This window comes from Empidonax traillii, unplaced genomic scaffold (assembly GCF_003031625.1).
Source record: "Empidonax traillii isolate 1590-97213 ecotype Southwest subspecies unplaced genomic scaffold, ASM303162v1 scaffold763:size302500, whole genome shotgun sequence".
NCBI lineage: Eukaryota > Metazoa > Chordata > Aves > Passeriformes > Tyrannidae > Empidonax > Empidonax traillii.
This window is the reverse complement of record NW_020955956.1, coordinates 225616-241980: the sequence shown is the minus strand read 5'-3', so window position 1 is coordinate 241980 and position 16365 is coordinate 225616. Positions and strand designations below refer to the sequence as shown.

The 16365-nt window shown below is 56.8% G+C and overlaps 1 protein-coding gene across 1 annotated transcript; it reads right to left on the bottom strand.

Moving 5' to 3' along the window:
- Positions 1 to 3534: 3534 nt before the first annotated feature.
- On the bottom strand, positions 3535 to 13871 carry SFRP1 (secreted frizzled related protein 1). The gene is made up of 3 exons (XM_027901146.1): positions 13326 to 13871; positions 9054 to 9131; positions 3535 to 4045 (listed from the first exon to the last, which is right to left on the bottom strand). Exons 1-3 carry the CDS (start codon positions 13858 to 13860, stop codon positions 3723 to 3725), a joined length of 936 nt encoding a protein of 311 aa, XP_027756947.1. The 5' UTR covers positions 13861 to 13871; the 3' UTR covers positions 3535 to 3722.
- Positions 13872 to 16365: the final 2494 nt, after the last annotated feature.

The following is a 16365-nucleotide window of genomic DNA, read 5'->3' as shown; positions in this document are numbered from 1 at the left end:
GGTGTGATCACCCCCACGTGAGGATGACCGATTGAAAGGTGCCACGTTTGCCTCAGGGGGCTGCAGTTTGTTATTTGTGGGGTTTAATGTAGTTCTGAACACACAAGAGGCTGTGCAGGCGTTCATAGCCTGCCCAAGGCAAATGCCCTGATCTCCTCATTTCTTTCCAAGTAACAGCAGAGATACTCCAGCTCCACCATCCTTCTGGGGCCATCATTTATTCATATACAACATTACACCTCCCAGTAAATTAACCTCTCAGCCACATTAATAACTCAAGAGTTTGAAGAAAGATTGAGGCAGTGAAGTGCTGAAGCAGAGGCTGCCAACAGCACAACCTGCCCCAAGCTAAGCTAAAGAAAAAGCAGAACAGTTTTGGTGGCAGCCCCATGGAACCTCAGAGAGAGCCATTCTTCCCACACCTCAGGAATGGGAGCAGAGAGCTGGACCCCAAACCCTGCAGTGCTGGCTGTATCAGGTATGGCTCCTTCCAGCCATGCCCTGGCTTCCCTCCTCGCATTCTGCACAGCAATGGCTTGGCAAACATCTCCTGGTTGTCTCTAAAGGCAAAACTTCAGACAGCAGCGAGCTCCCCATCCGAGCACACTGCTGCAGAAAAGAGGGACTGTTTGCTGCCTGCTCGTGGCTCTGGGGATCTTGGCAGGCTGTGAGAGGAGCCTGCTGTGCCGTGGCACAGCCATGCCCTCGCCCTGGCGAGTGGAGACAGATTCATCACCCTGATGTGCCAGGAGGGGCCGGGGCCAGGGCTCCCCCAGCGCCGGCAGCCCCTGCGCCAAAGGCCGGGGCGCAGCAGACCCGCTCCCGCCACGCAGGCAGCATTCTTGTGGCGGGCTGCCGCCCCAGAGGAGATTCCAGCCTCTGATGGGAAGTTCTTGAAACAAAGCCCTCATTTTCCAAAGGTTGCGAGGCCACCGTGGCGCAGACGGCCACCCTGACAGGTTGATCTGCGCTTCCTCCCGCAAGGCTCTCCGGGACGGGGCTCTGCATCGGGAAGCCACGTGCTGCAGAGCTGCTGGACCCTGCACGTGGCTCTGTCTGCAATGAGAAGCTCCCAGGAGCAGAGGAGCCGCCAGCTTGCCCCGCTCCCCTTCCAAGGAGGACATTCGAGCATGGCTCAGACACCTCCAGAGTGCCCAAAGGGAGCAACTCATCCAACAGGCAGCACGCTCGGAGGCTCAGATGGGATTACGGGGGAAGAAACAGTAATAAAAAAAGTCTGTTCCTCTGCAAAACAGGGATTTTCAAAGCACTTGCTGAAGACACTGCAGGACGTTTCTCCCTCCCGGGTCTGAGGGAGCCCGCTCTCCACGGCGGGGCCGCTGCGGCGCGTGGAGCTGGGCTGGGCTGGGAAAAGGAGCCTGTGTGCCAGGGAACAGCGGTTGGCAGGCACAGCTCTGGCCTTGGGGTGCAGGGTGGCTTTAATTAGGGCTGTGTGTGTGTCCTTTTTAAGGGTCATCCAGCACAATGCAGGCAGGAAGCAGGAGCAGCCCCCAAAACACAGTGGAGCGTTTTCTCTGCAGAGCTACCGGTGTTGGGCAGGGTGGAAGGAGGGTTTCACTGTGGCTTTGGAGAAGGTCAAAGCAGAACGCAGACTGACAGCAATGCGAAAAACTAATTGAGGGATGGAAGATGACTTTTTGTACAGCATGAAAGAAAATGGTATTTGTTTATAACTGAACTACAACTGGAGGCCAGAAACTCAATTAACAGACGGTACTTGACAGAAGGAATGCTGGAGCAAAGAAGATAAACATTATTGGGAGGATAAACTGAGTCACAAAAGGATGATATTTTATTTTAGGATTTAAGATTCTTGCTTCAGATAAGCCCAGGCAGACAGCAAGAGCGAGCAGCCCAGCGGTGGCACGTCCCTGTCCCTTGGACACCTCACAGCCCTCAGCAGGGCAAAACTGAAGTTGTCCCCCAGCATGACACGTCTTAAACTGAGCATTTACACAAATGCTTGTAACTTAAACTGGAACTCATTACAACCTCATCAATCTGTGATGTTAAAAAGCCTGTGGTTTGTTTATTTATTTCTTTACTTCACTGATAAAAGCACATTATCTACAATGATTAATTTTGCAATAAAGAAACAACACTACTACAAATGGTGGTCTAAGACAACCTAGTGGGACTTTCTACAAAGTTCATGTCCTAAATCCATCTCTCTGTTAGCTGTGAAACATCATTCCTCAGAGTGCTTGGCTTCTTCGTGGAATTCTTCTACAACCAAGTCCACAGCTCTGTTCCCACGTGGGGAATAAACAGCACTCCTGAGCTAAGGAATAATTAATTTACCAGCTTTGAGTGAGCTTGGTTCAAACCTCAAAAATGAGGATTTGTTATTTCATTTAACCGTGATACAATAGGATTATCTCAGATCTCAGATATTCATTCTCTTGGAGTATTGATGATGGATGAGAATACTGAATGGAAGCTGGAAGGACGATGAATGTGGAGTGATATGGGTCCATGGAAAAGAGAACTCGTCCAATTAACAGAATAATGCATTTCAGTTTGGCCGATAAATGTAATCACTCGGATGAGATATTCTTTGTCTTTCATAAACTGTTTGAAATCATACAAACACAACATTCTGATTAGGGGGAAAAAAAACGCAGAACGATACAAAGCCAAGTTGTCACAGATCAAACAGACAAAACCCAGACTGATGGGTCCCTCAGAGAGGGAGAGGCGGAGTCGATGCGTTCCCTGCAGCGCTCCTGAGGGACGAGTCCTCAGCCTCCTGCACTCTGCCCCTTCGCCAGCAGCCTGGAGGAACTACCAAAACATCACTGGTGAAGTGAGGGAGTGACACAAGCTGGGGGAGCTGGCCCTGAGCTCCCTCCAGCTGGAACCCCAGCAGGGCAGCCTTTGCAGGGGCCAGAATGGAAGGGCAGGTCTGGGCACCGGCAGCACCAGCCACCTGCACAGGGCACTGCCCCGCCAGGCTGAGGGCAGGGCAGCTCAGCTGGACCTGCTGGGGCCCACGGGAGGCTGAAGGCACAGGTAGGGGCACAGAGCCCCCTCTGCCCACACAGCCAGTGCACCAACTGCAGGGCTGCCAGGGAGCAGCTCAGTGCTGGGCACGGCGTGGCAGAGGCAGGGCAGGCACCTGGTGAGACATTGCAAGAGATGCTGGTGAGGGAGGGCTCCAGCCCATCAAGGCACCACGAGGACCTGGGGTTAAGGCTTAGACAAAGCAGGTTTAGACTATAACAGGATTTTTTTACAGTGAGGGCAATGCTATCAGGAGGTTTTATCAGAGGTTGTAACGGGACGGTGAGGATGGGATGTCTGTCTAATCAGCTGGCTCTGCTTCGCGCAGGAACTCAGGGCGATCCTGCAGCCACGAAGACAGGAGTGACACGGTCACAAGGGTCCTTTCTGCAGGTGTGTAACCTCTGGACATCACCTCACACCCCTCTGCTTGCCCCCTTTACCTGACAGCTGCTATTTGAGTGGCTGTATCTGTGGGGTAACAGGTCTTTAGATGCCGTGGACAGACTGTTCGGTGCACGCACGTCGCACGCCCAGGCCGTCAGGCAAACACCAGCAGCGGGGATGTGGGAGGGCTGGGGTCAGTGAGGGAGCTCTGAGGAGCAGGATGGAGCAGCAGGAGGGCTTGGCTCCAGCACCCCTGCTGCAGAGTGCCCCGTGGCACAGGCCAGGGCAGCGGCTCTCCCGCCGCCCACCCATCACTTGAAAACGGACGGAAACGTCGGGCAGTCGGGAGACTTCATCTTCTTCATGAACTTCTTGAACTCTTTGTTCTTCTTGTCCCACTTGTAGATGGCTGTCAGCAGGTACTGGGTCTTCACCTGGCGGCCCATGATGAGGAAGTAGTGGCCGAGGTTGTCCAGCTGGTGGCAGGGACAGTCTGCCCCGTTTTTCAGGAACAGCACCAGCTTCTTCAGGTTCTTCTTGCGGATGGGCCCCAGCTTCAGTGCCTTCCTCTTCCGTGGGACGATCATCTTGTCCCCATTCTCCTTCTTCACTTCCTTTATGGTCATCTTAAGAGCTGCAAAACAAGCCAGAGAGAGGGGAGAAACGAAACAACTCCTGAGCAGCCTTCGCCGGCACAGAGCCTTTGCTACGTGAGGCTGGGGGTGAGGGGGCACTGGCACCGTGGCCCCAGGACAGCAGCAGTGCTCTGCCCCACTGCAGACATCCAGTGCCCCATTCCTGCATCCCCCTTGTCTCCACTCAGCTCCTGCCTCCCCCTGCTCCGTGATTTGATGTCTCTGTTCCCCTTCCCCCAGCAAAGCATCCAGAGCTTTCTGCTGGAGAGGGGACTCATTCAGCCACCGGTGAGCTCTTTGCAAGGAAAACGTTAGCTAAGTAAATAAGGTGATTTCCCTGCTCTAGAGGCACGGAGAGATTCTTGAAAGATCATTTAAAAGGTCAGTTTGGCTTCTCAAGCATTTGTTTGCAGTCACACCGGCCCTCAGGTGCCTGTGGAACAAGTTCCCAAGCACTGGAGGTCTCTGCATGGAGCTGGGGAGAGCCAGTCACACAGACATGCCTAGGAGCCCAGGACAGACCTTCCTCAGGAGAAGGGGAGTTGGTCTGACACAACTTCCATGGACAATACTCTCCTCTTTGGGTTCAATGTTTTCCCGAGTTAATCCCAACCCCACTCCCCCCCCCAAAAAAAAAAGTTAATGTTCCTTTGCCTGACCATGAAGAAGAATTTTGCATACATGGTAAAAATGATGAAAATGTGTTGTACATTAAAGTTGCACGTCTGTGCCATTTGGCTTTGCCTCCTTTTTGGGGAAAAGCACATATGGCCAAAAATTACTAACACATTTCCATCGTTTGGGAGTTTACTTCAGAACTGCAGATAACTAGTGCGCAGAGAGGTGATTAATTGGCTGCTGTCCCTTCTCATTTGAGTCCGAGGGCGGGTGCAGGCAGCCCACAGGAGCCCCTGGCTCTGCAGCATCGGTCCTTGAAGCCCTGCTCTGCTGGAACGGGGAGCAGCAAACACGTGTGGCTTCCTGGAAGGCAGCGCCGCTCACCCCTCCAGAGAGGGATGGCAGCAGGACAGCGCTGACAACCCCGAGCAGGCAGCACAGACATCACCCTCTGCTCCCATCCACTGCCCTGGCAACAGAGGCAACGGCCCCTGTGCCAAAAACACCCCTGGGTTTGCCAAGAGCCCTGCCGTGCTACACTCTTACTGTACAAGAGAGTAATCCAGGACTGTAAACCTAAGGGAAATGTTCATTCCATCTGCTTTCCAAATTCAGGATGTTTAAGGAGCTAAAGAGATTCCAACTTAAGGAGCTAAAGATGCTGAACCAGATCAGTTTGCAACAAATCTGGAAAACGAAGCGAGTAGTTTTCAAGCAGCTCTAAACTCCATGACATTAACTGGGCAGCAGCAGCAGCAGCAACACCCCTCAGGGCGAGCCTGTTTCTTTATCCCTGCTGACTTGGAGCCCTGGCACTAAGCACAGGAGTGCCAGTGCAGGAGGATGTAAAACACCATAATAATGGCACAGTGAGAGAATTCTGAGAAATGGCTGTGTTTGCAGACTGCTTTGCTGTGATCGCTGCGAGCTCGATCCTTGTTGCTAGAGGAAGACAAGGACCTGGCAGCTGGTGGAGGAGCTGCCCTACTCCAGGTATCGTGGTCCAGGGAAGACAAAGAGGGCCTGGTAACCCTGTGCTGTGGGAGCTCGCAGCTGTTCCCTTCCCTGCACACTGCAGTCCATGAGCCAGCCATGCAGGTTCAGGGGAGCTGCCCAGGGGAACCATAAATCCAGATGTGAACCAAAACCTCGTCCAAACCTTGCTCGTGCAGAGCAGCACACAGAGCCAAGATGGGAGAACGCCAAGGGGGATGAAGGAGGAGGCTGATCAGGGGGCCAAATAGTTTGTGTCAGACTCTGCTCCTCCCAGCAGCGATGTCCTTGTCACCAGCAACAGCCTGCAGTGCTACCCAGGTAAATACAGCCTGGCTCAGGGACCACCGAGCTTCAGCTGCCTGCAGAGCTGCAGGCTGAGCAATCACGTGAGCACGATGACCTCTGCTCAGCATCACCCCCCCTTCAGTGACCTGGCCCCCCCGACCCCCATTGCCCCCCAAACTGGGCCCCACTCCCCAAGCCCCAACCCACGTTCCAGGTGAGGCTCCCGCGTACTAAAGCCGTGTTCCACCGGCAGGGCTGGACACGCAGCTCTGGCGTGTCCCACGCACACCAGAACAGCAGCACCCCAGGGCACACTCATTGCCAGCACACATCCCGCTCCCAGAGCTGCCCAGCACACGGCAGGAGGCAGCCCCTGGCTTGCAGCTTTCCCAGAACACGGGATTTGGCTGGGGGGGCCCTGGTGCAGCTCATCTGGCATCCCCCCGGCCCTGGGAACGCCCCTGCGGCGGGCAAAAGGCTCGAGAGGGACAGATCCAGCCTTGGCTCCCGGCCCCAGCCGAGCTGCCAAAGCAAACAGCGTCCTCTCTGGGAGCCCTGGCCTTTCTGCTCCCCGTGCTGCACCAAATCTGCCTCAGCACCGAGCAGGAGAAGGGCCAGAACCGCCTCAGAGACCCCGGGTGGCGCTTGCTTGGACATAATAAATCTTCAGCTGTGGCTGCCAGGCAGGAGCTGACCCCAGGAAGAGACCCAGAGGGCTGCCCACAGCACAAGCATGTGCCGCCTTTCCAGCCCAGCAGCTGCCTCGGCATCGGCTGCGGCACCAGCACCGGCACCCCCTGCCCCCCTTGCCATCAGGACGCTGCCTCTGGTGTTCTCCTGCCTGCACGGGCCCCACTCCAGCACCTCGTGGGCAGGAAAGGAAATGTGAGAGAAGGGAAAGCTCCACTGTTCCTTCAGCCTCATTTCTCCTTCCTTTAGAAATCACTGAGAAGGAGGAAACCTGCCAGGAGACACATTAGGGCTGTAACAGGAGAAGACTGCCGGCAAGGAGCTGTCAGTCACCGGGAGAAAATAAACAGCGTGTATTGATTGTTCTGCAGTCCCCAGTGCCACAGAGCCCGTTCAGCAGGATCCCCTCAGACCCCAGAGAAAGGGCAGAAACAATAAATAAAATCACTAAGAGAAACAGAGCATGGAATGAACTCCAGGAGTAAGAAACAAGCGCTGGCTGCAGCCCAGGGCAGCCGGGGGAGGCGGCAGTGGGGGCACGGGAGGCCGATCTCAGCTTCCTCCTGCATCCATCGCTGCCCCAGCACACCAGCACTGCACCAAAATCTACACTGCAGTTACAGGACCTGCCCCAGCCCTCTGCACTGCTCTGTGCCCAGGCCAGGGCCTGGCACCCCTCGCTGACACCCCACTAGGAGCTGCCCAGCTACCACAAACCTGCAGCCCAGAGCCCACGTTCACCACTGCTCAGATGAAGGCAAACCCAGAGTTCTGCTGGACCACGAGGCTGGAAGTCCCCTGGCATCCCTCTGAGCCCCAGTGCCTTGCCCAAGACCCTCTTCTGCCTTTTCTTGCTGTGTTCACAGCTGGCTGCAGCTCTTCCTGTGCTGTCCTCAAGCTCGCTCCCAGGGCTGCTACAGAGCCACCCCCTACCCTGGCACAGCCACATATCTGTGGTGGGCAAAGTGCTCCTCACCTCCTGTCTGTAACGAGCTCCTGGGATGCAAGAGAAATCCACAGTAACAATTACAGTGGGAACTGGTGCAGAACACACCAACAGCTGCCCCACGCAGCACATGTTAGTTTAAACATTTATTGTACATGTCTGGCTTTGATGAGGATCTGTAACCTGTCAGCTGCCAGTGTTTACCTTGGTGGATGTGCATGAGAAACCTCAGTCTGAAGGGTCGGGAGCTTATTTTAGTGCCAGATAAACAGCTCTCCTTGAGAAATCATCCCATGACAGTAAAGCCCCAAGACTAAACAAAGCCCCAAGGGCCACGCACTGTGCTTTGGGAAAACTTCCTGAAGCCGATGCCTCTTCCCCATCTCCTGCTGCCCAGCCAGGCTGCACACTGCATGTCTGCTTCCATTCCCCCACCAACCATGGATGCACATTCCTGGGAAACCATTACACGGGTGTTCCTGTTGGTGCTTTTCCCTCTTAGAAAGTCTGAGCTGAACTTAGGACTTCTGGCATACCAAATCTGCAGGAGAGTCGAGAATTCATTTCCAGCAGAAAGGGTAACACGCCAGCATGCAGAGCAGGTTTGGGTTTGCATAGCACTCTCTGGCACAGGGCACATTCAAGTGTTAATCCCCCAGGAATGCACACCTTGTTCAATATCCCTTTAATAACCTTCCGGGAAAGCTACATACACCAGCAAGGATGTCAAAACCAGTTAATTCTGGGTTTGATCTGAGAAAGCTAATATTTTTCCCTGTGATAATCTTTTTTTTTTTAAATCGAGTTCAGTTTACCTCTGATTGTCTGACTCACTCACTCACTCACAACATATTTAGGACACAGCTTTCAAGTAGCTCTGCATTTTTAAGCTCACAGCCTGGCCCTAACTAGACAAGGAGTGGCTTTGGGGTTTTACGCCTAGATTTGACAAGAGCAGCATAACTTTGTTAAAAAGAAATAACAGCAGTACAAGCAATCTGGGGGAAAAGGAGGCTGATTTTGTCCTCTGTGCTTGCAGGCAGAATAAGGGTCCACGCTACTCCTGCAAGCACACGACAGCTTGGGAACAGCGGGGTTAAGTTACAAACCTGCACTGCCACTTCTGCCCCATCCCCGGCCCCAGAGACACGCACCCGGCTCTGGGTCTGCCACATTTCCCCAGGGCGAGCAGGAGAGATGCCCAGCGCTGGGGCCAAGCAGCGCACGGGCACTGCCTCGGGACCCCCCGTGCCTGTCCCCCAGTGATCGGGGTGGGGATCCGGGCACACCTCGCTCACATCCAGCCCAGCCCGGCCCGTGGCAGCGCCCTCCTCCACGCACCCACACTGACATCTAGAGGCACTCGCGATGGCCTCGGGGACAGAGCTCGGGCCACACCGCCACCGTCACCGGAGCCACGCTGGCCCCGCACACCCGGGAAAGCCCCCCATGCCCCCCGTGCCCCTTCTCACCGAACTCGCTGGCACACAGGTGCTCCACGATGGCCTCGGACTTCATCTCGTTGTCACAGGGAGGACACACAGTCGTTCCTGGCAAGAGAAGAGAAGCGAGGAGAGAGGTAGTGAAAAGCCAGGCTGCCCACGCTGCCAGACCGCTGCCCTCGAGGGGGACACGTGCCCAGGCACCCTGCCCAGGTTCCCAGCTCTGTGGGACAGCACCCTGCCTGGGGCCAGGAGACATCCACCAGATCACAGGGCAGTGCTGGCCACGGGCAGCCTCCTGCCAGCCCCACTCCAACGCTGCCAGCGGCCCCAGGGCCAGGCACAGGCAGGGGCAGGCAGCTGCCAAGAGCAAGAGGACAGCCCTGGCAGGGAGAACAGTTTTCAGGCCAAGGCACTCAGCTGAGGGGAGCCAATGGCTGCAGGGCATGGCCCACAGCCTGCTGACATTCACTCCCCATGGCATGCCAAGGTGAGCACACGGTGCCCCAACCCCAGCACAGCAGGAGGAAGGTGCCCAGGGATGGCTCACGCACCAAGGGGCCACCCCAGTGCCAGGCAGGAGGGTTCAGGACTGGGACAGCCCAGTTCAGCGCAGTGCTGCCCTGGCTGCTGGAGACCACCCTGCAGGCTGCCTGGGTAGGGTAGCACTCAGCAAGCCCTTCACTGCCCTCCCTCCCACCGTGTCCCAGGGCAGGGTCATCTTCGCTCTCGTTTGGAGCCCAGTGCAGCCTCCTGGCTGCAGAGCAGCAGAGCTGGCTCTGCTCACCACCACCCGCCTCTTGGGAAACGCCAGCCAGGAGGTTCCACTGGGATCTGTCCTGGCAGGAAAGCTCACTGCACCCAGAGAATAAGGATCTGTTCCCAGGTTCCCGTCTGCAGCCAGAGCAGAGACCACCCAGCAGCACAGACGCAGATTTGCGCTACTGGCAGATGAATTTATGGAGCCGGGAGATGCTGCTTGTTCCCGGTCCAGCAGGATGGAGGGCTCTTCCCACACAAGGGAGTTACTCTCGGGGACAACGCTGCAGCAAAACATCTGCCGGTCCCTGCGTGCAGACAGAGCACTCCCAGGCTCCCAGCCCTCAGCCAGGCCAGCAAACCCCCAGCACTGCTGGACCAAGGGAGCAGAGAGGAGTCCCAGAAAAGGGAGCAGAGCCTGGCGAGGGGGGCACGGCCACGACCACAGAGCCGTGTCTCCTCAGCCACAGGAGCCCCACAGGGGTTCAGGCGAGACATTTGTTCTCTGTGGCTTGTTCTTCCCCTCTCGCCACCGCTAAATCTGTTCTGTGCCAAATGCTAATTCCTGGGGACGTGCACCACAGCTTTATTAATCACACATGCAGAGCAACTGGCCTTCCGCTCGCCCCTCTGTGCAAGGCACAAGTCAGCCTTCACAGCAGAAACAGTCAACTCCACAGTCCCATTCTAGGGACTCTGTACCTGTGGGATCTGCCCATCACCTGGGTCACCTCCTCTTCCAAAACTGGAACGTGCAATTGCCGCTATTGCCATCTTCACTCAGAGTGACACAGGCAGAGGCCAACCTTCGGGGTCATGACAACAACCCCAACACTTTGTTTTTAAAATCAGCAGTCAGAATGTTTTCTTCCAGGCTGCACATTTAATGAGCTCATGACAAGGAAGAGAGGGTGCTCACAGGAGGGTGACAGCCCCAGCACTCCTTCTGTTCATCACTGTGCTGGGGACCACCCTCAGGAGCAAGGGGGGATCACCTGCCGTGCAAAGCACTTCAACCTGCCTCAGCAGCCCATGAGGAGGCTGGCCAAGCCTACACCAGCCAAACACCCATGGAAGCCACTGCTGCGTTTACCCCATGAGCTTTCCAGGCACCCAATTATAAAAAAACCCAACAACACAAAATAAGATTCGTTGTTCCCTGGTGCAAACACGGGCTTTGTTCTCCAACCTGACTTTGAATGTTTCCATGGACAAGGCATCCACCACATATCTGTGCCAGCATTCTACTACCCTCACTGCAAAAAAACTTCTTCCTTATGCCCACCCTCCATCAACCCATCCTGCAGCCCTGTGTCCTGCAGCCCTGTCACAGCACAGACGTGCCAGCAGGACGGCAGGGGACACTGTCCATGCCGACAGGGAGGGTAACTGTCCTCTGCTCTGGGACACCACATCACGCCACGATCAGGACCACAAATGTCAGCTCTGTACCCCAGGAGAACTGCCCCTCTGTGGAGCCACAGCTCCACAACCACCTGCCCTCCCACTCCCCCCGAGGCACCGTGGCTGAGGTGACCAGCCCACCCTCCTGGCCCGCTGCAGGTCAGCTGGGGCCTGTCTGCTGCAGGGACGGCTCCACTCCAAGAGCAACCTCAGCCTGCTTCCAGCTCGCTTGTTCCCTGCTGACCATTTTCCAATGCCTGGCTGTAGAGCCAGCTTACTCCAGGGGCAGGAGAAGGAATGTGTAATGCTGTATTAATCTGCAACTCCCCTGATGCATCCCGTGGGCCTGCAGGCTTTACCGCCTGTGCTTAAGGAGAAAGGAATTCAACAGGTCAGCTCTTTGAGAGGCAGAAACAAATTCCAATTTCAAGGTGTTAATGGGGAAAAATACTGAAAGGGCTCGTTCTTATTAGTGCCGAGAGAAAAGGGGGGACACTGCTGGGTTCTGACCCTCTTTGAATCAAGAGGAAACACCCCAGTGCCCAAAAGCAAAGGGGCTCCAGGAGCTGGCACTGGCAGAGAACGCAAACAGGGAGCCCACAGCAGAGCCCAGACAGAGGAAAGGACCCAACCAGCACAGGGACAAGGGCTGAGCTGCAGCTCACCCAGGAGGACTCTGCATCTGCAGGAGGTGGCAGTGCCAGAGCCAAGGGGACGGATCTGGCCCTTGCTGTCACCGAGCCGCTGGTGGATCCTCTGCGGCACACGGGAGAGCCGGCGGTGCTGGTTCACAACGCACCAGTGGCTGCAATCAACCTGGAGTTTGCTCTGCTCACTCTAAGCTGTTTGGGGCACCAAAAGAAAGCAGTAGTGTCCCACCCCAGTGCTGCTGTCAAGGCAGGTCTGAAAGGTGATCAGAAAGTTGTTAAAACTACACATGGGAAAAGTTGGCAGACGCTGCTCATCTAGAAGACTGTTCTCAGGACTTGGCTCATTGTCTGTAAAATGAATGACCTGCAAACAGCTCAGACTCTATTTCGGACCTTGGAAGGGGCAGCTCAGACCCAGCTGCCCCAGAAGTATGCTTGGCTGCAAGTCCCTGGGGAATAAAAGCAACCTTTGTACCTGCAACACAAGACACTGCTGCGGTCTTGACCAAGGGTCCAGGTTCACACAGGACACATTATTTTAGAGCCTTCCTGGAAAACAAAGAACTTCCTCCAGCAATCACATCAGCAAGGGCAAGCCAGTGTGGCTGTACTGCCATCAGTGCTGGGAGAGGCTGGAGTGCCCATCACTGTCCCCTGTGGAACAAGGAGTACCCAAAAAGCACTGCACTCCCTCAGAGCCCTCTGCCATCTCCCTCTGCAAACATCCCTCCTTCCAGCCTTCCCCGGTTTCCGAGAGCGAATGCCAAAGTGACACCAGGATATTTATTTATTGTGAAGTTTCCAGCAACAAGCCAGACTCACTGCAACTCAAACAAACAAGCCAGTCTGGCCCCACAGAAACGTGCTGCATGCAATGGAAACAAACACAAACCACGGCCTTGCCCTCGTCATTCCTTGGCGGGTCTCTTGCCCCGCTCCAGCCCACAGCCCACCCGAGGGCAGGGCTGGATCTCCACTGCCACCGGCTGCCAGTCTCTTGCCCCAGGACTGAGGGGGATCCCACCAGAACTGCAGTCACTGTTGACTGCAGTGAGCCAGCACTTCATGCCGTGGGGGCCACACACCCTCCTGCTGCCCAGAGCAGCCTGCAGGAGTTGGGCTGGGGAGCAGAACTGCAGCACCTGAGGACAGGGGGTCGGATCATGGTCCACCAGGGCTGGAGCCCAGCCCCGATGCCTGTGCAGGGATCAGAACAGGCACACCCCCAGCGTGCCCCAGAGAAGCCTGTCCTGAGGCTTGGCTAGGGATGAGCAGCTGGCAGGGCATCCTGCCTTCCCTGGGACAGGAGTGTGCCACGAGTGCCCGGAGCCTGGAGGAGGGGGTTGCTGCCAAGAAGCAGAGTTCAGGTGAGCCTCCTCTTGCCGCAAGACCCCCTTCAGTCCCACGCAGCCCCTCCTGGGCTTACACCTGCTCTGTCAGCTCAGACAGGAGTGCCAGGAGCAAGGCTGCAGCACCAGCCATGCCTTACCTTTGGGCCTGGAGACCTCGGTGGCATTGGGAGTTGTCATGGCAATGCAGACATCATCCTGGGGAAACTGGTCACACTTGAGCATCTCTGGCCAGAAGAAGCCAAAGAACTGCATGACGGGCTCACAGGAGTCACGGACAGCCTCACAGAGCCAGCGGCAGGGGTACACCGGCCGGTCCAGGCAGACGGGGGCAAAGAGGGAGCAGAGGAAGACCTGGGTACCCATATGGCAGTTCTTGTTGAGCAGTGGCACCCAGCTGCTCGCCTGGTGCTTCACCTCGGCCATGGTCTCGTGGTCCAGCAGGTTGGGCAGCACCATCTTGTCGTAGCCCACGCTGTGGCAGAGCCGCAGGTCGGCGGGGATGGCCACGCACTGGTGGGGCTTGGCGTAGAAGCGCCCGCCGGGGTAGGGGCCCAGGTCGGACTGGTAGCTGACATAGTCGTACTCGCTGGCCCCGCCACAGGCCAACAGCCCGGCGGCCACCGACACCAGCGCCCGCAGGGCGGCCCCGCCGGGCCCCCTCGCGCTGCCCATCGCCGCGACCGCCGACGCTGGCCCCGACGGCGCCGCTCGCTGCCGGCGGCCGCCCCGGCGGCCCCTCTGCCGCGCCCTACCCGGGGCCCCGACCCGCCGCCCCCCGCCCGCCGAGCCCCTCCGCTCCCGCCGCCGCCGCCGCCGCCGCCCCGGCCCCGCTCTGGCCTCGCCCGGGCCGCGCCGCGGGTTTGTGAGCCCGCGGCAGCCAATCAGCGCCGCGCCGCCCGCCGCGCGCCCGCCCGCCCGGCCAATCACGGCCGAGGGAGCCAAGCCCGCCCCGCCCCTCCCCGCCCGGCCCCGCCCCCGCGGCCGGGGGAGCCCCGCGCGCGGCGCGGCCCCGACGGGAACCGGGAACGGGCACCGGGAATGGGGAACCGGGAACGGGAATGGGGAACCGGGAACGGGGAACGGGAACTGGGAATGGGGACCGGGAATGGGGAACCGGGAACGGGCACCGGGAATGGGGAACCGGGAACGGGGAACGGGAACCGGGAATGGGGACCGGGAATGGGGAACCGGGAACGGGGAACGGGAACCGGGAAGGGGGAACCGGGAACGGGAATGGGGAACCGGGAACGGGGACCAGGAACCGGGAACGGGCACCGGGAATGGAGGGCTCGGGGGTACCGGGAGCCCCCAGGCTCACCCCGCAGCACCGCTCGGGCGCTTCTCCGGTGGGCGGCCCGAGCCCCACCGGGGCCGTGCCCGGGCAGCTCTGGGAGGTCCCGGCGCTCCCGAGCGGCTGTTCCAAAGTTGCAGATGTTTCTGTGAACCCGCACTGGGCCGCGCAAACCTCATTTCCCCGTGGACAAATTCCAACAGAAAGTATGGTATTTTGAAAGAAGGAAAAAAAAAAAAAAAAACAACCACCACACAAACCAGAAGAGAGAAAGAGGGTCTGTTCCTTACAGCGGTATCGCACCTGAGAACCCGGCTCCAGGGAGCAGAACTGCACACGTCCCTGTCCCAAGGAGCTCTCCCGAGCTCTCCAGTGGCTCTCCCGAGCTCTCCAGTGGCTCTCCTGAGCTCCCTCCTCCGGGCTCCTCCAAAGCTCCCGTTCCTGCTGCTGCCTTTGGCTCAAACAGCTTGTGCCATTTAATACAGGAACTACACCTCATTGAGAGGTAAATGGAAGAGGCTCTGAAGCCTGGAAGACTGAAAGAGCCACTTTCACCTGAGGGCCAGCAGAAGAGAGCAGCCAGTTTGCACGACTAATGAAGTGAAGAATTCAGCATTAACAAGAGATGTCCGTGCCGTAAGGAGGCTGTAGCAGAGTGAAATAAGCAGTTGGATGGAGCACTCCTGCTGCTTGGGCTCAGGAAATGTTGGCAGCAACTCTGCACTGCTACAATCCTGTTCCAGGCTGAGGAGTGGGACAGGGACATCATGGGTAGGAAGGCAAGGTGGGGACTTGGGAAACTCTTGTTTGAAAGTTGGGGAGCTCTCCAAAGGCAACAGCAGGAACACTGCCCTAAAACTGTGGTCAGGGTCCCCGTTATCTGCAGGGCAGCAAATGCCACATGGCAGCAGGTAAATGTCCTGTCACAGTCACTCCAGGGACATGTGCCCTGGAGCATCCCACGCTGATTAGTGGGCTTGGCTGCAGCCCTGACACGCTGGACAGTGGCTGCTGAGCCCGCCACAGTTCACTGCTCTCCATCCAAGCGGGAAAGCTGCAGTTCAGAATGCCTTGGCTGCTGAATCCGACCACACTCACGGCCTGCACGGTTCTTGAACTCGGCCCAGGGAAGGTCTTTGCTGGCTCCCTGCTCTCCTCTGTGGCTGATACCCACATTCATGGCAGCAGCACCTGAATGGGAATCCAAGAGTGAATTTTGAATTGAAATACAATTGACCAGCAAATACAGTTGCCAGAAAAACACTTTTTCTTTTTTTTTTTTTTTTTTTAAAAAAAAAGGGAGAAGGGGAAAAAGCCAAACAAAATTAAAAAGTCAACAGCTCTGGTCTAGGCCACTTAATTGTTTAAAACACAGTATAAGACCTCTTAGAGAGCAGCTGCCCAGGAAGGGCTGCTCTTTCAAAAGACCCCTTCCGAACTGGGTATGAACATTTTTGAATGAAGCCTGCACAGCCATTTCCCTTCATAATTATGTAGGCCTTTACTGCTTCTTAAATCTCAATCTCTTTAATCTTAATTACTGCTTCTTAAATCTCTGCCTAGTCTCTAATGTCATCATTTAACCTTACTTTATAGCCCTTTATTGCTGCCTCTCCCACAGGGGCTAACATTTTCTTGCTGAATAACGAGAGGCTTTGCACCACGCACCATTCTGGCTGTCCCCAGCCCTCTCCTGCCCTGTGAAAAGCCCAGCCCAATTAACCGTGCCTGTTCCCGGCCCCATTGTTTGTCCTGGCAGCCGCAGGACCAGGCGCTCTGCCCGCCCCCCTCCCTCTCAGCTCAGCATCCCGCTCTGCTCCACATCCACCTGCGGCAGGTGCTCAGCGGTGCCAGGGCAGTGGTGGCCCAGGTGGCCCCATGCCGCT

Excerpts from the sequence above, each read along its gene's own strand:
- SFRP1 (XM_027901146.1), bottom strand. The coding sequence starts at position 13,860 with ATGGGCAGCGCGAGGGGGCCCGGCGGGGCCGCCCTGCGGGCGCTGGTG. Across the intron at positions 9,132-13,325 it reads CGAGGTCTCCAGGCCCAAAG|GAACGACTGTGTGTCCTCCC; the intron begins GTAAGGCATGGC and ends TTCTCTTGCCAG. Across the intron at positions 4,046-9,053 it reads CCTGTGTGCCAGCGAGTTCG|CTCTTAAGATGACCATAAAG; the intron begins GTGAGAAGGGGC and ends CTTGTTTTGCAG.